Source organism: Seriola lalandi, unplaced genomic scaffold, assembly GCF_002814215.2.
Source record: "Seriola lalandi dorsalis isolate HSWRI2012SDOR001 ecotype SW California unplaced genomic scaffold, Sedor1 jcf7180002054246, whole genome shotgun sequence".
Taxonomy (NCBI): Eukaryota; Metazoa; Chordata; class Actinopteri; order Carangiformes; family Carangidae; genus Seriola; species Seriola lalandi.
Genome location: NW_019524799.1, coordinates 27,389 through 48,708, shown reverse-complemented (window position 1 = coordinate 48,708; position 21,320 = coordinate 27,389). Strand labels below are relative to the sequence as shown.

The 21,320-nt window shown below is 38.0% G+C and overlaps 3 protein-coding genes across 5 annotated transcripts; 1 reads left to right on the top strand and 2 right to left on the bottom strand.

The window, feature by feature from the left end:
* The first annotated feature begins 1,462 nt into the window (after window positions 1-1,462).
* Window positions 1,463-12,579, top strand: LOC111653833 (uncharacterized). Of its 2 annotated transcripts, none has more exons than XM_023404536.2 (6): window positions 1,463-1,789; window positions 3,844-4,044; window positions 4,199-4,282; window positions 6,858-6,905; window positions 7,070-7,108; window positions 9,082-12,579. In XM_023404536.2, the coding sequence occupies exons 2-6, from the start codon at window positions 3,940-3,942 to the stop codon at window positions 9,157-9,159; spliced, it is 354 nt and encodes a 117-aa protein (XP_023260304.1). In that variant the 5' UTR covers window positions 1,463-1,789; window positions 3,844-3,939; the 3' UTR covers window positions 9,160-12,579. The 2 variants fall into 2 exon arrangements, with proteins under 2 accessions (XP_023260304.1, XP_023260303.1); XM_023404535.2 differs by having other exon boundaries at window positions 1,465-1,789; window positions 6,855-6,905.
* Window positions 12,580-12,633: 54 nt separating this feature from the next.
* On the bottom strand, window positions 12,634-16,895 carry cunh3orf18 (chromosome unknown C3orf18 homolog). 2 transcript variants are annotated; one of them, XM_023404507.2, is made up of 5 exons: window positions 16,782-16,895; window positions 15,403-15,838; window positions 15,216-15,241; window positions 14,583-14,712; window positions 12,634-13,268 (listed from the first exon to the last, which is right to left on the bottom strand). In XM_023404507.2, exons 2-5 carry the CDS (start codon window positions 15,661-15,663, stop codon window positions 13,188-13,190), a joined length of 498 nt encoding a protein of 165 aa, XP_023260275.1. In that variant the 5' UTR covers window positions 15,664-15,838; window positions 16,782-16,895; the 3' UTR covers window positions 12,634-13,187. The 2 variants fall into 2 exon arrangements, with proteins under 2 accessions (XP_023260275.1, XP_023260276.1); XM_023404508.2 differs by lacking the exon at window positions 12,634-13,268 and adding an exon at window positions 13,276-14,246.
* Window positions 16,896-17,436: 541 nt separating this feature from the next.
* LOC111653819 (calglandulin) lies at window positions 17,437-20,940 on the bottom strand. Its single transcript, XM_023404517.2, has 5 exons — window positions 20,893-20,940; window positions 20,541-20,715; window positions 18,668-18,812; window positions 18,328-18,428; window positions 17,437-17,712 (listed from the first exon to the last, which is right to left on the bottom strand). The coding sequence occupies exons 1-5, from the start codon at window positions 20,893-20,895 to the stop codon at window positions 17,669-17,671; spliced, it is 468 nt and encodes a 155-aa protein (XP_023260285.1). The 5' UTR covers window positions 20,896-20,940; the 3' UTR covers window positions 17,437-17,668.
* Window positions 20,941-21,320: the final 380 nt, after the last annotated feature.

The window sequence follows — 21,320 nt, the reverse complement described above, 5'->3', positions numbered from 1 at the left end:
CCCCCCCCCCCCCTTCTTATTCCCCATTATATCTTTGTTTCTTTCTCCTGGTAATTTTCACAGCAACCATTTTCTTTTGTCTTGAACAATCAGAAGATACTGACATTTTATTTATTTTATTTTTTGCAGAAATAGGAACTTAATGGGACTGAAGTGTAGAACATGTCTACAGATAACTACTGATGGCCAATTATCCTCCTGCTTTACACAGCATTTGGAAATGGCGGGTTGACAGTTTTTTTTTTGTGTCATTATATTCACTTTCATTTAGTAATATTTATAGTGAGTGACTAATCAAATTCATATTTGACTACCGATTCTCAGCAACATAAATGCTGCTACAAAAATATGCAAATGATTTCTTTGTTATTCTGTTTTATGTATCTTATGGTTATTACCAGAGAAATTATGTCAAGGCTGGAAGAGCAAACATTTTCTGTATTTCTGTATAATTCCTTTTTTTTTTTTAAAACTCATTGTAATATTCTGCTTTCACAGGATATTATTCAGTCTGTGAATTTCAGAATTACATCATGAAACTGACACTGTAAACCGTTCAAATCATGTGCTGAGCTTCATCTTTGTAACTTAAAGCTTTATGTTCTGGTCTCATGCCAGCATGCTCACCTGACATGACTCCATGAGCAGTCCAGTATTAGCCGTCCCTGGAATGTGTATCCACCGTGGTTCAAACATTTCCATCTGTATTTATCAGTTTGTGCAAACTTACAAAGTTACCGCTTGAAAATCCCAAAGAACTGACAATAAACCTAAATATGTAGCAAAACTATTCAACTTAACTGTCCACTCTAGAATATGAATTAAAAATTTTATTTAATTACATTTGAAAATGATAATAATAAAAAATATATATATACATAGATTAACTGGTTAGAGAATAATAGAATAAAATAATGAATGACTGGAGATGGCGTCTAATGGCGTCTATTTTTACTCACACAGGAGGAACAAATATATCTGTTTTTTCACTGCTTCTCAGTTCTAATGTATGTTTGCATGCAGTGCATGATGATAAATTAACTAAAGTGGGGCAAATTGGTTCTCAAACAAATGCATATCAGACAGCTACCTTGCAGATTTTGTTTTTTGAAACCTCATTTGATATTTCTGTACTTTGTTCTGACTTACAGGAGTATATCTCTAACACTGTAGGTGGGGAGATAACAGCAGGGAGAGAGAGAGAGTGTGTGTGTGAGAGAGAGAGATTGAAACCTCTGCTCGAATCTGTCTGATCTCACCATCATTTCCACTGAAGCAAAACTTTTTCCTCCCTTCTGTGGGGAACTTCCCAGCCCCCCGGACCCCACTTTGGGAACCCCGGAACCAGACTCTACCCGAGCTCCTGTCCGATGCCCGTCTCCTTCTCTCCCTCTCTCTTTTCCTCTCTCAAGTGGGTGAGCTTTTCGGGGCGGGGTCCTCTGTTTCAACCCTCCTACCCTCGTTCTTTCTTGAAACATGCTTTAATAGAGAAAGTATGCAATGCATACTGCTCTGCTACAACCCCCCATTATACTGCAACTGGGGTATTCGTGACTGGACGTCTGGGGGGATCACACACATTTCCGATTAGAGGAGGAGGGAGAGAGTGAGAGAGTGAGTGAGTGAGAGAGAGAGAGAGAGAGAGAGAGAGAGAGAGAGAGAGAGAGAGAGATTACCCTTTCATTCCAGCCAATGAGACGGTCGATATACTAAGATTTTCATAGTTGTGCAGGAGCACAAAGTGAGCCGACTGTGTGAACTTCCAGGTAAAACTGCAAACCGACTCAAGGTAAGTTCAACAGTCTCTGCTCTCATTGTGTTGCATTTGGCGCTGCCTGCATGAACAGGATTACTGAGCCTCAACATGGAGCCTATAGCCTGAATGTATGCATGTATGTTGTGTGGCTGCTCTGAAAGGAGAGCTTTTGCACCTGTGTTGCCCGCTTTTGTCCGTCTTGGTAAAGTTTTTGCAGCTCTTTGCTGGCTCTCGGTTCATCCATTTCGGCGGCGGACCTGTTGTTATCACTCCAAAACCCAACACATTTGAGATCGATTGCGCAAGTGATGGAAGCAGGGGGATGTTGTGTTAGTGAGCGCCGACTCTTCGCTTTAAAACTCTTGATGGCCTCGACTGTTCGCCGTTAACATGTGCCAGCTAACTTCAACCAAAGCCTGGAAGCTTTGCATTCGCGGGTCCGCTTCAGCAACGCTTTACGCACCTTCTTTAAAGTCTGTAAAAGAATGTGTTTTTATGGTTGCAATTGCCGCCCATATGCAAAAAGTACATTCAGTCCCGTACTTGACTGCCAAACACAGACTGGTTGAGAGGACGGTCTGCTGCTGCAGGAGAAATGCAGGACGCTTGTTGTGTTGCTCCGAAATGAGTTTATAAGCGACGAGACGACGTCGTGCGTCTCATTTGGCTTTAAATCGTTTGAACGAGGACGTAGATTTCTCAAATTACTCCGACTTCCTGCTTCAGTGCGGCCGTTTTGATAGGCTGTGTTGGCAATTAGTGTTTGGCACATTCCTTACAGAGCTAGGCGTTATGGTAAACGGCCACCTTGGGACATTACTACCAGAAAGAGTAGACATTTATTATAGACATTTATTGTTCACTCTCTTAATACAAAGTAAAAGAATAAAGTTAACAATATATTTATTACCTTTTAAGAAGGTACCACAACAGAAGCATAGACACTGGTAAGATTTGGGGTGCTATTAATCAGGCCTCTGATAACTTTACTGGAGAGTGATTAGAACTGAAACTATTAGCTGATTAATTGATTAGTCCACCAACAGAAAATTTTCAGAAAATTATTATGATTATGAATTAATCACTTTAGTCATTATTCAAAGCAAAAATATGAACTGTTCCCTTGTCTGAGATTCTCAAATATAAGTAATAGCTGCCTTTCTTCACTTAATTTCTTGTTTTCCAACTTTTTATTCACTGTATGATTAATCCCATTGACAGATGAATCAGTTATTTATTTGGTGCATAAAAATGTCAGATAAATAAAATGTCTTTTGCAATTTCCTAAGATGATCCTTCAGATTCAGTTTACTATTACATAAAACAAATAGCAACTAACAAAACAATTCCTCTAAATTGAGAAACTAGTACTAGAGAATGTTTTGCATTTGTGCTTGAAACTTTATTTAGATTATTAATCGATCATCAGAGTAGTTGCAGATGAATTTTCTGTTGTTGCAGCACTGAAGTTTGCCGTAGGCTGCAAACTCAGATTTCATATTGTCGTGATTCTTTCCATTAACATTTTGCATGTAGTAGTAGTTTGTGTGTGTGGTTGTGTGTGTGTGTGTGTGTGTGTGTGTGTGTGTGTGTGTGTGCTAAATTATTGTCTCAGTGGCACAAGTTTTACAGTAACAGATGTCGCAGCATCAGCACACCCACCACATGCACGACCCCATTGAGAAATACCTCACAGAGGGCAGATGGAAAGACAGTGTAAAGTACAGTAGATGCAGATTTTGGATGGTAGATTGAGTTGTGAATATCTGTGCTACTTTTAGTCTCTGCACACCACTCTCATGTTTCCCTGCATTTGCCAGACCCCTGACTGTGTTCCGATGAACCTGGTGCCAAGGCTTATGCATAAGCAGTTCCCACGCTTGCTCCTGGAAAAGGGTCCTGTGTGGTTCTGAATGATCTATTTAATGATACATTAAGCACTGATTGAAACTCACTGTGGTAATTGTGCAAAAAGAAAAGTTGTACCGTATAGCTGATTATCTTAACTTCGTCAAAGATGATTGCCTCTTCATACATTCCAGAGTTGTAATTTTTTTTTTCTCACATTTCTCTGCTCACATCTCCAGCTCCTGATACTCAGGTCTTCTCCTCTTTAAGCCCTCGAGGCCGCTCCTCCAGGCTTTGATGCCCACACTCTTTAAAGCAGGTGGCAAGACACAGGCATGAGTAACAGTGGGACCAAAGAGCCGTCTCCCCAGCCGAGCACTGCCCAGTCACCTCCTGAGCCTCCGCGCAGGGGGAGGGGTCGGCCACGGAAACAGCAGCAGGTAAGGACTTTAAAAGTCTTTAAAAGATGAAGCCAATCAGCTCTGTCGTTCACCATAAATCGTTGCGTAATTTTATCTCCTGGCTGTAGAAAAAAGCTCATTCAAACATTTTTCATTGGTTAGTCATGGCTTCGCATGCCATCTCTCTTGACAGGAGCCTGTTGGACCACCGACTCCAAAGCGACCGAGAGGACGACCGAAAGGCAGCAAGAACAAAGGCCCCAGAACTGCACTGAAGGTTGAAACTGACCAGTCTGCCTATGATATTAAATATGTATTTGAACTTTAACTTTTGTGTTTGGAACAGCACTTTGTTTCTGCACTAAGCACTACAGTCTTCTTTGCCAGTCAAAACTTTTTTGGACACCCTATTTATGCATTTTTGATAAATCGGGAGAAATGTTGTTGTGAATTTCTGGTAAATATCCTAACATTAGAATATCTTGTTAGAAAGAAATAATCATTAGTGAATTTGAGAAGGTCTGTGAAGAAGCCAATTTAAGTCTTACAACTGATGGAAGTGCTGTCGACATGTTTATAACATACCATATATGATCTTAACAGGCTTATCTTTCTAGTGCATCTGAGAGCTTTGCAAGTAATAAGTCTTGAAACGCAAAGATTTATGTCTTTTGTGGGGCACTTTAAGACAGTCAGCAGTCATGGTGAGGCCAAATGTCAGCTGAAAATAGAGAAAAGACAAGCTGTTAGTCAGTGCTCACAGATGGACTGGTCAGTGCAGAGGTAGCTATTATTATTCTGACCAATGAAAGATTGACTTACACAGAAATAGAAAAAATCTTCTATGAATACTGTCACTACAACACTATTAAAACACATCATGTCTGCTGCATAGTGGTTGAAACGTACATTTACTCAGATACTGAACTTTACAGGTTGCAATTGTACATTTTAACATTTTATGCAATTTTATTCTTTTATTCCACTTTTCAAAGGGACATGTTGTACTGTTGTGCAATGGTCTAACAGATGTAGTTACTAATTACTCTGCAGTTCACTATTTTACACACTAAACGTTTTTCTTCTGAAATATCATGCAGTAGATCAGCAATATATTCAACAGTTGAGATTAGCTCCATCTCAGCCAGTTGTAACATTAAAGTGCTACTTACACATGAATGCATCAGTGATTATTATCCAATAGTATATATATATATATATATAAGTATGTATTGTTGCATATATATATATATATAGTTGCATGTTTAACTTTCCACACTTACTGTACATTTTGTTGACGATACTTACTGTATGTGCTTTAAATCAAGTAATATTTTGGATGCAGGACTTTTACTCATGGTGCAGTACTGGTACACTGTGGTATAGCTTCTCTTACTCAGGTAAAAGATGCAAGTTCTTCCTCTATCACTGCTGCTAAAGGCGCCTAACTGCAGTAATCAAGTTACCCTTTTTAACTTCTGGATATTGACTGGAATTCAGTGTGTAATCATTTTTACGTCAGGTATTGAGACTGAATTTACTGGGGGTGTGCAAACATGCTAGGGCTGCAACTATAAATGTTTTTAAATAGTTTATCCGTTTGTTTTCTCAATTATATTGTTAATGGTTTAGTGTATAACATACCAGAAAGCAGTCAAAAATTCCAGGTTGACATTAACCAACAGTCCAAAACTCGATGATATTCAATTTACTATCAAATACGACTAAGAAAAACACCAAACGTGTACATTTGGGAAGTTGCTTTAAAAATGACTTCAATAACAAATCAGTTATCACAGTAACTGCTGATTAGTTTTCTCATTATAGACTCATCAATGAATCAACCAATCATAAGTTATGAAACATGCCTTCAGATGCATCATTATTAACAACATGGCCATAGAAGAATATGTCAGTATACAAATAATAAAGATGCACTTTGTAGTTTTGCTAAATCCACTCTTAAAGTTCAGGTTTGAGGATTTGTTGACTCAGGGGGGAAAGTTGTTGCACTGCCCATGCTGGCAGCTTTCCATTCAAATCAGAAGATTGGCAGGAACTGTGTCTGCATTTGTAACATGATGTAGATGCACAGTGTAACTCTGTAAATCAACCGGTCTTCTTAAACACACTTCTGTCATTCGCTTGTTTTGTTGGGAGAGACATAGAGGAGACTCACATGGTAAATTTGGTTGTTTTTCTGTCATCACTAGTTTTTGAGAAACAATTATTGTCAATTAACTGAACTTGCTAAACTTGTTGCAGCCATGTGAGGTATTTCATGTATGAACCTTGCTATTAGACAGACACACAAATCCATTGTTTGTGTTTTCAGACTTGGGAAAACTGAACATTTCTCAGAGGAGACAGATTAAAAAAGACATAAACCATTGTACTTAAATGTTGATATTTTACTCTGGCTGTGAGAGTTCCTCGCTTATCTTCAGATAAGCACAACATAAAAGATGGATCATGTAAAGGAGCCCACGCAATTCACAACTAAGCATTTGCTGAACATATTAATATTTCAGAGGATGATTTGAAATGAAGAAAAGACGTTTGTCTTCCTGTTTACCACCGAAGAGAGTAGTTTTATTGCAATTGTTGACAGTGCTAACCATGTAGGTCATGCAACCTGAAATCTAAGTATTTCCAAATAACTTTTTTAGTTGTTATTGCTACAATTTATAGAACAAAACCTCTGTAGCTCCTGAGTGAGATGTTTCCCATTGACCTCTAGAAGCTAATTCATTTTTTTTTTTAAAAACTACATTATTCATATGAAAACTGTTATATGATTGTTAAAATATATGAACCTCTCTTTTAAACACTCATCTGTTCTTCCCCAGAAGGTAGAGCCCGTTGGGGAGAGACGACCACGTGGGCGACCGAGGAAATGGGTATGGCGTAATCGCTGACACTTGCAGACATCATGGAGTTAATTGTAAAAATATAATATATGTCCAGAGCCAGCAGGGTGTCTGTGCATGCTGGAGCTGTACGGCCCTTGAGGGCTACTCTGCCTTCATGTTTAATTAATTTTGTCGCCTCTGTCTCTCCACAGCCTCAGAAAGTAGTTCAAGAAGTAACTGAAGAGCAGCAGGTGAGGAAAACTAAATCTTTAAAAGGCAGAGGGGTGGTCCAGTTTTGTTTTGATGCAGCACTTGAAGCCACAGGTTTCTTCTACTCGACTGGAAAATTACTGTTTTGATTTAGATGGGGCTTTTCATGTCTTAAGGGACACTTTAGGCATTTTTGTGTTTAGCTCAGTGAAACAAAGTGAAATACTTAACTTTCAGAGCCTTCCGACCTATTAAGTAAAATTTATATCAAATGGCTCATAATCTAATAAACTGAGCAGTGGGTTTGTTCAATCTTAATCATTATGAAGCATTAAATCCCTTAAGCCCCTGAGTGTGTACAATGTAACACTCCTCCACTGCAGATTTGCTAAATCATTACCACCCTTTAGTGTTTTTTATTTTCAATTTTTAAATGATCTAGTATTACATCAAACTCTCACTTTGAGAGTTAGTGACTGTGGAAGAATGCAGCCTCAGCTTCAGTTCAACAGAAATCTCATTTTGTGTCACACGTTTACCTTTTGACTAATGTCAGTTACATCTGTGCTGTATGACTTGTAAATACAGGGTTGACCTCACAGTTGATCTTGTTTGTGAGTATCATAAGCTGGTGTTAAGCACAGGGCTTATGTTCAGCATCAAACCTTAGCTACATTCATCTACTCATTTGTACATTTGATAGTGAGGCTGAAGTGAACAAACCATTTTTCCAGTGGGATCACTTTACACCCAGTTGTTTGTTAGGTATACCTGGCTAAAAATGATGCGGCGTGTATTTAGTCTACCCTCACTGATATAAATGGGGTGAACAAAATATTGGAAACAGCGCTCAGAATAATTGAATACAATTCAACAGCAGCCTCCGAAATTAGAATGAAGCTGAATCAGCACCTCTCTAAAACAAATATAGAACATTAAAACCTACCTTTTATTAATAGAAAGGAGACAGAGGATGATAACATACAACTGAGTGTGTATGGATTTGTCTGTCCTCATAGAATCTAGTATAGCTTAATGCAAAACCATATTAAAATATTTAAGCGTCCGCTCTTTGGAAAACATCTCTGTAGTCAGAAGTCCAACACAGAAAAAAAAAAGTTTTGGACAGAACTCTGTCATCCATATATCTTGCAACTTATGTTAATTTTTACCTCTTTGAATATATTCACACTTTTTAGCTTGCAGTTCTAACCTTTAGGCCATATTTCTTTAGTCTTTTAGCACATGCCACATTGCATTTTACTGCACGTATTACTTGTGTGTGTGACAAATAAATCCTCTGAATCTTTTGACACTGATTACAATATAAGCAAATACTGTATAAAATTGCTGTTGCTTGGGCACATTCGGTGTACACAGCAAACCAATGCACAAGCTCCGCGTGCTTTATGTAAACTGACTTCATGAGGATATGACGAATTCTTGGAAATGCACAGATGGCAGCGTTGAATTCCCCAGATACACCTCCAAACATCCTTTTGTGACATCCAGTTTTGGTGAATATATACACCCAGTGTTTCTTAGAAACTTAACTTTTTCATTTTTCAAACGAAAAACATTGTATGACAGTTGTCACCAAAGCGGGCCAGTTCTCTTGATGCCCCTCGTCTGCCTTATCGCATCCTCTCCGCTGAGCAGTTTGTCAAAGAGGTTAAGATGCTTCAAGAACTGAAACCGTTGAGACAGACTCCCTTTCTCAGAGGCACGCACATGAAGGGGAAGAATGAGTCAATGTAGAGAGGGGAAACCTGATCTAACTGCTCTCTTCCTCTGTCTTCTTGGTTTCCTGACATAACCGTCATCTTCCTCACATTTCTAGGTCTGACAGCTGGACCTACTTCCCCGCATGCAATCACTGAATGAATTTTTTTTACACTCATTCTTGTATTGTCGTGTACTTTCTAGTATTGATTCATTACCTTGCGCATAATGAGTCACTAGACTAGATCATACAATAACAGACAAACTGGTTTTGGTCCCCTGCCTGTCCCAGGGCCCTTCAGAAGAGGCTGAGGAGGGTCCCTCAGAGCCCTCGTCATCTCAGGTTCCAGCACAGGAGGAAGGGGAGTAGATAGGACACCTCTCTACCTACCTCAAGGTTTGGCCTCAAACAAACAGGGGTACAATCTGACTCCTATCTGTGATGAGGATTCAGGAACACACACACACACACACACACACACACACACACAGAACCACACACACAAAATCATTGCAGAAAGTGGTTTCTTTTCAAATGGAATACTCAACCCTGGATTTGTTGGTTCTCTGTTTTAACATTGAAGAATTTGATGGGGCTTTTTTTTTCTTCAATGTAATAGTTTTCACATTTTGGGAAATACGCTCTAACGCTCTGCAAGAAAACTAAGAAGCATATTTCCCAAATTTTTGGATTGTTCCTTTAAGGACGCCTGCTTTCCTTAAACCCCCTCAGCATGAGTGTGTCTGTGTGCATGAGTGTGTGTGCTGGTTCTGTGAAGAGGGGACAGGTTTGCAGGCTAAGATGAGCAGGGGGCGCGGGGGGTAAAGAAAGAAAGAAAGAAAAAAAAAAAAGGAACCAAACTGAACCGTTTTATCGAAACATGTTTTCTGAGTGTGTCATGAAAGTGTCATGAATCCTCATATGAAACGGGAGCAAGACGGTGACATTTTTAGCGATGTTACAATATAAACATGGTGCGCTGAAGTCATTATTATGAAAGGAGATGTGAAAGGTTTTACTCCAAAATGAAATATCCAACTTTGGAGGGGGAAAATGTCATGTGTACTTTGCATTGATTAAAATAGCTCAAATGTCAATGTAAGCAAAAGTATTCAGATAGTTAATAACCTCAGTGAAATGCAGTTTGTTTGTTTTTTTGTCCTTCCAACCAGCAGCTGATTTAGGAAAAAAAAAATCATCCAAAGGTATGAATGGATATCTCACTTTGGAAACAATCCTTCACACATACTGTAGTCAACAACAGTGTTGACAAGTCATTTTGCCACACTCAGGATTTCACTATTACAGTGCTTTTACACCATATTGAAACCTCAGGTACAAAACTATTCAGGAACATGTTGTCAGTCTACTCCGTAATAATTATTGTGCTGTGTTTGTTGTGCATTTCTGATCTGTATTTGACATTACCAGTATGCCTTGACACAAAGACCTCATTTAAACCTCAGTTACCCTCAGTTTCTTAATCTCTCATTCTACCTCAGTAACACAAAAGACTGAAGATCTCAAACAAAGTAATTCTCCACTCCATCAGCAGTGACACACACACACACACACACACACACACACTTACTGTAAACACACACGCAGGTTCATGCGCAGATATACAACACAGACAGGCAAAGAACTTTCAGGACTACACACGAACAAACACACAGACGTTACACGCCAGTAGAGGATTTTTACTATCGGTGTATAAATAAAAGCATCAGTGTCATTTCTTTTAAAAACTGTATTCGTTAAAAGCTGAAGTGAGACTTGGTTTGTTTTCCTGGGAAATAAAATGCAGCCAATAGTTTACAACAACTTGATGAAATACTTGCTTTTTAGCGTGTAGTACCATATGAAATACTTGTTTTGTTTTTTGTTTTGTTTTTTTTGTTGGGTTTTTTTTTATGTTTGTTTTTTGGGTCTGATACTCCTTTCTCATTTTTACTACATCATGTATGTTCAGATTCATACACTGTAAATTGTATGTGTGACACTCTTAATTCATGTGATTTGAAAGGAAGGGCAGCAAATAACCACACAGTGTTGAAATACATGACAGTTATGGAAAACAACAGGACACCGTCAACACAGTAACCTTGTATAAAAATTGCCAAATAAATTCTGGGTAATTAATTAACACTCAACACTGCATCAGTAACCCTGTCTCTGTCTGAACGTTGTACCTTCCTTTCTTGTTTGGCTGTTAAAAGCAAGGCAATAACTTTTAGCGAACAACGACCACTCTGGCCACAATATGACATGGGTAATGGGTAAAAGCTAAATGCTAAAATATAGCATAACAATAGCACAAGTAGAATGTTGTTATAAAGTCAGCTAACAGCCACCATAAGTTACTGGTCACACCAGAGCAAGTGAGGCTGTAACGGGAAAACCCCTGACTGTATTGAATTGAGGGGGTGTTTTATTGCTTATTAATTCAACCTTTTAATTGTGGGGTTTCTTGCAAAAGTTACATAGTCTTGCTTTAAAAGGTTAGCTCACCCTAATTACAGAACTACACAGTATTTTACATGGTATCCTGCCATGCATATAACTTTGGTTTAATTTGATCAGGTTGGAAGATAGAAAAAAGAAACCAAAACTACCTGCATGATTAGATACCATTAGAGCACTAAAGGTTCAGTCTAAACATTTTTATGTAATTTTGGAGAACCCACACTTTAAGGTTAACTAATTAAAAATGTTGTCTATTTTATTTGTAACGAATCAGTAATAATTTAGCATTTATTCATAATTTAGCAATTTAACAACTAGTCATAGAGTAATTCTGGTATTTTGGAAGAATTTCTTCTATAGATTAACAAATAGTTTTGTTTTAAAAATCAAAGGTAAAGAGGTTTCCAGCCTCTAATCTGTTTTTACAAACAATGTTTTTGAGACTTTGTCAGGATTTCAGCACTTAAACTGAAAGACAAATGCAAATACTTCAACTTCCTAAGATTCTGTCCCTGTGTCATCATGCGTGGTAAAAATGTATCCAGCATGAACTACATATCACTTACTAGTTGTTTATTACATGACTTGAATATCACATCATTTACTGTATATATCAAGTGTTTCTTCACTAAAACGTGCTTATTTTATCACCGATGATATGTTGTATCCCAATAATTTTGTGTATTTCAGCATTGTTTACTAAATTGCTGCCAGAAGAGCTCAGTTCATTTACAGACATGTACGTTTTCTTGTTCAACTGCATTGACTTTACATTCTTTTTGCCCTCTGGACTACCTCTGAAAACAAACAAGCCTGGTTCATGACTGAGAAAGTTTTTGGTCACTTGTGCCCGAAATTGTTCCGTCAGACCTGCAGGCGATGTGGATGAAATCTTGAACTAACTGTCAAACTAGTACTGTCGTAGTCCACTTATCTCATCTCACTACATTCATATCACCATAAATGAATGGAAGTCAACCTGAAGGGTGCCTCTTAATTTAACTACAGCTGAGTCAGTGTTTGTTATTTTACACAAGCTGTGTCTGGATATTTACTCTCTATATGGGGACAACGTTTTTATAGTGATATAGTTACATACAGTACTTGATCCATTTTCAACTATTGAAAAGTTGAAGTGTAACTTGAGAAATCATATTTTATGCCTTACCTTTAACACCCTTTTGTAGTTATATTATTGATGTGTCCTCATCCACTTCATTAATAGAACTCACAAACCTGTGATATATATTTTGTTATGATTCTTTACCATGTGATTTATGTTATTCTGCTTCTTTATCGCTTATCAATAAAATATCACACCTACCAACTCTCTTTTGTTACAGATTTGTTCAGCAAAACACAATTTTTTTCCCCAGATTGGTTTAAATAGTTTTAATGTATATAGACAGAATCAATCCTTCATTACTCAATAAAGAAGAAACAAAATGAAGAGGGACAGTTCACTTAAGGATGCTAACACATCCAGTGTTCAAGCTTGTCAGAGACGTAAGACCACAAAATCAGTATAACACAAATTTACACTCCTCTCATATCAAACATGGAAGTAGATATCAAAGCTCTGAAGAACTTCACTGACAAGCTACCGAACATTTTAACAACAATGACATAACATGATTTTAAGAAAAGTGCATCACACTGCATTTTGTGCGCCAAACGATAACAGTGCAAGATCATATGTGATGCTTCCCGTTATGCTCCCTTATCATACATGCACCCTACTTTTTTTCTGATAATTTGAAAACCACTGCCTTCTCACGTACAAAGTCCTGGTGATAAAAACATTCACCAAAGCTCCAGTTGTTCCCAAAAACAGTCCAGTTTTCCCTTTGTTTTCCTTCCTGAGCAACAGTCTATATCTTGATGAGGCCAGTGGCCCCCGCAAACTGAAATAAACTAATGGAAGAGAACTGTTAAGCGTTGAGAGCTTTGGCTACATCTGTGAAGACCAGACGACTGGGCCTCTGCGTGGTCCCTTGGGATGTTGTGAGAGTCTGCAGAGGAGATAGGCAGCAGGACAGATAAGAAATAAGCCTGTTAGTGACGTTAAGATCATTTGGTGACTCCAAACTCCAACTGTGAGAAACAGCCTGTTGTCCCGGTGTAACATGACAGCCTGTGCAAAGTGATTGACTACAGAAACCAGAGGCCACATGTATAAAACAATAAGTATGAAAACTGTTCAAGATATATGTAGAAAGTATATTAAAAATGTCAACATGATGCTAAAATTGGTTGATTACTGATTGTTGTGTGGATGGACACATTGTTCCACAATGCAATGCATAAGAAATAGGGGTTTGACGAAAAAAAAAGCAGTAGGCCTATAACTTTAAAGGTCCACTAACTAACTTTTTCTGTACCTTTTAACTATATCATGGTTTTCATCAAGCAAATTTGCTTTGTTGTAATGGATTTGATTCGGTTGTCATCACACCTGCAGTTTAAAGCCTTGGAAGAAACTAGTAAGTGCACCACGACCTTCAAATGTTGACTGTAGAAAACAAATAAAATTGGACTTTAATATTATTTTTCTTCAGACTTCACTATGTACTGTAGCTCTGGAAGTCATAAAGGTGTAATGTTATTTGCATTTTTAAAATATAAAATCTTGTACTTGTCTACTGTTTATATATGTGGCCTCTGAAATATTCAATGTGTAGGTAGTAAGTTGAGGGATCATAATGGAAAGGATGTAAAAGATAAGACTGAAGTAAGACTTTCAGTGTGCTGGTGTTTGTCCACTGTGAGCATTTACTTTGAGACAGATAAGTTGATATAAAAAATGGATAGTTTTAGTGTCCCAAATAAATGACAAACATCTAAACAACATCTTTTGTTTGAGATACAGAAATAATGATAGTGTGAAAGAATGAGGATTGTGGGGAAAAAGAGGTTTAGAAAGATGATTCAAAAATCACACAGGTGATACTTTACCATGTTTGCCTTTTACCGTTATGCCATAGTCAAAACTTTAAAGAAAAAAAGATAAATTATGACAGCGACCTAGTCAAATTTTAACAGCATAAATTACTTAATTACTAGCAAATAGCACTAGCACATAAAGCACAGCTCACACATCAGAGATCACTGCCATACAACCTGGGCATAGGAAATTATTAGAAAATGTGACATCACTCTTTGATAGAAGTTTGTGTTTTGTTATTGGTGATGGGAAACATTATGTAGACTCTAAGTCACTGCTCAAAATGTATGTCAATTTAAGAATATTAAGCTTTTGGCTCTTTTGGTCATCAACCCATTCACCGTTTGTCAGTACAGGTTCTACCAAACCCTTTGTGGCCTACCTTGGCATTGGGACCCGTGAGGCTGCCTTCCCGACCATGGTCCAGTAGTTCCTGTTCCAGCAGGTCATCTTGTTCTTCCGCCGGGTCAAAGTTGTACATGGGCATGAGCTGGTGCCTCAGCTTCTCCAGCCTTCATGACAAGAGATTAGAGGTGAGGACCAATTGGCAGCTAAATAAGAAGAAATCAGGCCTTCTGTGGTAAAAATGGGCAAAAAAAAATGTTTGGCTCCTACTAACCCCTGGCCTACTGTCCTCTGTATGTAGCCTGTTATATCCCAGTTCCTACTAACTCCATGCTTGCAGTATGAGGGAATGATGTTTAACTTGTGTTAGTTTGTTTAGGAATATGTGCCATTTGAACATTATAAGTGAAAATAAATATTTTTTTAAATTGCATTTTGATATGGGAATCCTCTACAAAATATGGCCATAAAATGATCTAACAATGCAGGATGTGCTTTAGTTGATAGTATATTTCACTAGTGTAAATTTCCTCACAAATTTGCAAATAATCAAATTATCAAAACCAATAGACAAGCAGTGAACTTGGGGTCATGTTTGCACGCCTTTCCTGGTTGATAATCCTGCCTTGCCCGATTGTTGGATCAGCAAATAAAGTCTTGATAAACGTACCGCTTCCGTTTCCGGATATAGAGCATCTGGGATGGAGAAAGACAGATATAATCAGAAAGAGAAACAAGCGGTGTTGTCCAAGCCAAATAATACAGTGCAATAATGTCTGAGGTGTTACGACAAACACTGAAAAAATGAAACATGATATTGGGGAAAATCGACAGACAATATTTGAATGATTCCTTACTATTGCCACTGCTAAGCCGATGACGGTGATGATGCCAAACGGGACAAGCACCATTCCCATTCCCGAGCCCTCAATCACTGCTTCTGGAGAGGTGGTGGCGTTGAAGCTGGTCTCGTTTGTTGTTATAGTAACAGTCATTAATGTTGTTCTGGAGGTGATATTGTCTCTGGCGCTGGTGCCCATTGAGAGGAAAGGGATTGTGGTGGTTGTGGCAGCTGTGGAGACAAAACTCGTAGTTGTCTTGGCTGCAGTTATAGCCATGGTCAGGTGCAACTGTTTCAACTGTATGATGTATTTTTGAATCTCTGTGGATGTTGTTCTGTCGCTCAGTCCCTAGTGTTCCTCATGGTCGACACAGATGTCATCCCTCTGGTCTGGGGTCTGCTGAGCCATTGTTGATGCTTACGCCATATGATTTGAAGAAAAAAACCTAAAACTAACACAAAACAGAAAGACAGCATGTGATTAAAAATGGTGATTTTTCCAAAAACTTTTACGTGTTATATGATAAAATGTAATTTTTATTTTATTGATGATTTGCCTAAATCCTTGTGAAAAAAATCAAACTTTTCAGTTTTGGCACACTTCACCCTCGATTTCATACAAACCATAGCTGGCTGTGCCAGCAGGGTTGTGGTAGGTGTTGGGCAGGATGTGGGTAGCAAAGGCACATGAGGAAACTTGATAAAATACAGAGGAATACTAACCACTCAAACTGTAACGTGCACTATGAGGAAATGTGTTGGTAGTGTGTTCAAACGTCAAAATCAAACACCCACACACACACACACACACACAAAGCTCCACACACACAGGTTCCATAAATATCCACTGCATCCAAGACTCAGCACACATGCCACCCCCACACACACACACACACTGAGCACATCCCATGAGAGTGAAGAGCAATTTATCCTGAAGATTTACATATATGAGGAGTTTGAAAAAAAAAAAAACTGAATCTGATTTCTATTTTAAAGCAGTGTAGTACGGTGACAGAGGGAAGCGGTGAAAATGTGAAAATAGACACATGATCCGTTCCTCTCTCCTTAGTGGATCCTGTCTGCTTGTGATCATAATGAGGAACATGTGCAGCTGAAGCAAACAAACCAATGAAAGCCAAAGGCTGGCTTCAGTCATTGCTGTTGTCCAGTTAATAATCCCTGCACAGCACAAAGACGTAGCGTGCAACATTTTTACATGCTCATCTCAATCAGTTCATGGTCTTGATTACTGTGTGTTACTGATACATAACATGTTATTTTTAGTCAAGATGCACTGTATCTCAGCTGTCCTGTGCTAACAGCTGAACTACTAATCCTGCCAACGTGACCAGGTCCTACTCCATGTGTCCTCTCAGATTAGAGATGCAGACGTACCTTAACATGTAACATGCATGAGTTCAGAGGTGAGCTGCAGCAGGCTTGGGCTAGCTACAGAAGGGAAAAATTTCATTGGAAGAGGCAGCATTTCCTCCAGTGTCTGTCCCTCCTCCTCCTCCACCTCCTCCTCCTCCTCCTCCTCCTCCTCCTCCTCCTCTGCTTCCCCCTTTAGCAATGCAGGTACTGCACAGGCTGTTTACATTGACAAAACAGTCATTTTCTCTGAAGATGGACTCTTCACACCGAAGTAACCCTATCCCAGCAGCCTCCAGGAGATCCCTTTTCCGTTCTGCGATTGCCTCCAAGGATCTACTCCCCCCCCTCCGTCTTGCCCTTTCTTGTATTTCACACAACAGAAGCAGCTCTAGGGATGCTGCAAACAGAGATCAGTGCGGCAAGCTCCCTCCCCCGTCACTCTGCAATTGGTCTAATGGCTTCAAGAGGATGAACTCGGTTGGCTCCCTGAGCCGTCCATTTGGTTTTGCAGGGATGAGAATGGGATTTAATGGCTCTGCACACCAGATGCTGTCAGACCCATGTGAGTGACTGCATCCGGGTAGCAGGTCTGAGGATTTTAACCCTATGATGTCTGACACTTAATGACTTGAATGCACTCTATCAGAAACACACAAACAGAAGATAAACGGACCAATAATTTTAAAAGATTTTTTATTTTTATGTGAAAGGTTTCTACAAATATTCACAAAACAGAGATATGTGATTGCACATATTTCCATTAGAACTACTGCAAGTATGTTGAACAGTAAAAAATGACGGTCCTCTTGTTTTATAATCCTGTGTCACTGGAACATAAACTGAATGGTCACAACTCCTGCAGGGTATCCCAGAGGCTCAAAGTGAGATGTGTTGCTTTTATTGCGTCTTCAGCTCATTTTAAACAAGTTTCCGGTCATCATGGCCACAAATTCTGAAAGAGTTCAAATCAGTAATAAATACCATGCTATTTTTTATCATTTACTTATCATCTTTTCTACTTATCTTCATCATCTTAGGACACATGTTTTAACATACTTGTGTATTCGGGGATTTTTTTAAAATGTGAAAGTCAAATGTGAATAAAATACCCCAAATTATGATAAATAACATCCATTTTCAAGTTTCACTATTTCTTTATACACAATACTTGACTGGTTAGAATTAGTTCTGGAGTCAAGTTGAAACATTAGCAAAAAATAATGTAACTTATCACATTAATGTACAATTCATAATTGAAGCTGGAGAGTTCATATTCTCCAGTAATATATATTTATACATTAAATCAATTTTGTTGAAACAGCTTTTTAGCTGAGTTTCTGATATGAACATTTCTGATGATTCTGACTGTCAGAAATTATCCATAAAGATCAGGAGAACAACATTTCTAAATATATATATATATACACACACATTAAGACCATCTAAGAACAGTTATACAGAGATATCAGATTGTTCACTAAGACATCTATCTTCCAATAACGTTAATTATATTTTTTCAACCAAAGACAAGTAGAGTGGTTTAAATATAACTTTACATAATATATACCTTCATAATCGATGGTTCCATCTCCATCTCTATCTGCCTCCTTCATCATTTGCTCCGCTTCGATCTCATTGAGTGGTTCTCCTGCATTCATCAGTACGTATCTGGAAATTATTATTATACATGTAGAAAACACTGAAAGTTCAGAATGGCAAATTAATATTAAAACTAAGTGAAGACAAACTCTGGGGCATGCTCATGTTTACTATCTTTTTAATTCAATCTGTTTTATCTGGAATTTAATTTGGGTGCAAAATAAGTAATCATTTTTTAATTAATAAATGTTGCATCGCAGTGGCAGAAAAAATTATTTTTGTCTTTTTATCTTAAATGTTATTCTTACTTCAGTGTGTTCCAGTCAATATAACCCTTGGCCTCTTTATCAAACACTTTAAAAGCAGCTCTGAGTTCAGCATCCTGGTTCTTGGTTCTTTCATGGTATAATGCCATCAGACCCAGGAAGCTGTCACAGTTGAATAACCCTTTACCTGAAATGTCACAAAGATAATGAACTTTAGTTTGGCAGACAGACAGTAGACAGGAAAAAAAGACTGATAAATCAATATACAGAGAAAAACTACATTAGGGGGCATGTGTGTAGTAAAATGAATGGTAATCAAATTTAACCTAAATCTTTAATGGTTATTATGCAATAATAATTATCTACAGTCCAACTTACTGATGAAGAGAAGAAGAAGAAGAACAGCTTCATTTTTCAAAGTCTCTAAAGTCTTGTGTTTGGATAAATATGGATGAGATGTGGAGATTTAAAAATGTAGATATTCTGAACTGATTCAGTATCACAGTTTAAAGAAGAAATTTTTGCAATAAATCTCTGCTTGCATTTGTTCTTTCCTCTTTTTGGTTCAGAGATAGAAGGGAGGTATAAAGAGAGAAAGGTAAGAGAAGGGGAAATAGGAAACAGGAAATTAAATGGCAAATTATATCCTTGAGCATAACAGATGAAATAACACAAATATTGCTAAAATGTGTTCGATATGTTGAAAAGGAACTTAATTTGACATGAAAGATATACTTATAGCAGAAATTTGTAGAAGGCAGAAAATCATGTATCTGGGCACATAATGGACAACATGTTCAACATAACAGTGGCTGGAAATATGGCTCTAAGCTTTCAATCTTTTATGACGTTTCTATTGTCATCAATTTTCACACTTATTGGATATTACTAGGCAACTTTATTATTATTAGAACAATATTGTAAAATGCTAAAAAAAAACAAGAAAAAACTGAATTGGAAAAGAATGACATCAATAACACCTTAAGTAGACAAATGAGTAAATAAAGTAAATTTTTCAAACTGCTCATAGAAAATCTATCATAGATGTCAGATGATATATTCCAATAATGTCCTTAGATGACGGTTGGTGTGTGTGTGCGCACAACTCTGGGAAATGCCAATAGTCTTTTTATAAAGCCCACCATACAAAAAGCACACATGGTGAAACACTGCCACCTAGTGATTAATGTGGATTCCTTCACAAAACAGAATACTGCAGTATTAGATAATGTTATGCTCTTTCATAATGCATTTTGGAAGATGTTATTCCCTTGCAACATTGCACATAGATCTGCTTTATGAATCCCAAATCTGTCTGGAATCTCAATTGACATCCAACCCGGTCAGAATAAATGACAAACATCCATTTCATCTGCCTTCCAGTGCTTTGGCTAATGTAAATGGCCAGTTATCATTACAGAAGCTCATTTAGCAGTCTAACTCAAGCACTAATTACTTACTTGTCACAGACTGAACTTTAGACAGCTAAAGCTTCAACTAACATCCTCACCTCCAGGTGCTGATCAGAATACATACAGGGCATTGCTTAAAGGCATTTAAAGCAGTTGTTCATGTATGTAAATAGCAACAACTTACAATAACAGTCAAATACACCACCACCACCATTAGGGTCTTAAAAAGAAAGTTGAATCAGCTGCTTTCTGATGCTTCAAAAAGGTAGGGATGGCAGAGCTGTTGTACTGGAGAACATTTTATTTTGCAGATATACATAATAAAGTCACAGGTGTGTGTAAGACCTTGACTACCAACTCTATATTATCTTAAACTGAGCCAGTGGTCCATAAAGGTCAAAAAGCCCATCTAAGAATAACCAGCGATGTGCTTTTAGTTAGATGTATGTAGAATGATAATCGTTTTGATGTTGGGTTTACAGCCATTGGAAGCTTATACTCACCATCTTTGTCCACATCTTTGGCCATCTGGCTGAGCTCTCTTTTTGTCGGATTGATTCCCATTAAACTCATCAGCCTCTCCAGCTCCTGTGTCTTCACATCTCCATTTCCCTCTTCATCGAACATCTCGAAAATTCCTTTATACTCTGTGATCTGCTCTTGTGTTAGCTTGCTGGCCTGGAAGAAAAAAAGGAAGTTGCAGTATTTCATTTAACAAGATTTATCAAAGGGAGTAGAGATCAGCACATCAAAGCTTTTGGAATGACTTCACGTCAAATTGAATCATATTAATTAGACATATTAGAATTAACAATTTAGTATGAGAAGTTAGTTCCTTTGTCATAAGGTACTCACCATTTCTTTGCTGGTAGTACAAACACAGCTGAGGACAAGCACTGTGACAACAGTTACTGCAGAATGAGAGGATGCCTTAGCCTCATCATTTTCTACACTTCTAATGCTTTTTCCCCAGAGTTTAGAAAAGCCTGCTTCAAGACCTTTTAAAGCACTTAGAGGATGGACTTGCTAATCATAGATCAGGAATATTTGGATACTGATCTCATCCAACAGCTACAGCATAGTTATATTGGAACTGTAAACTTGTAATTGGTTGAAATATCACTTTATTCTCAAAGTAACTGATGTGGAAAGGGCTAAAGACAAAATGAAAAAAATATGTAAACAATCAGATGCATTTTCTGTGACCTCAACATCACATGTTCTACTTATGGGAGCTGCAATTAGCTTGCTGCGAGTTATTAGCAGGTGTTTGTGCAGCCCCC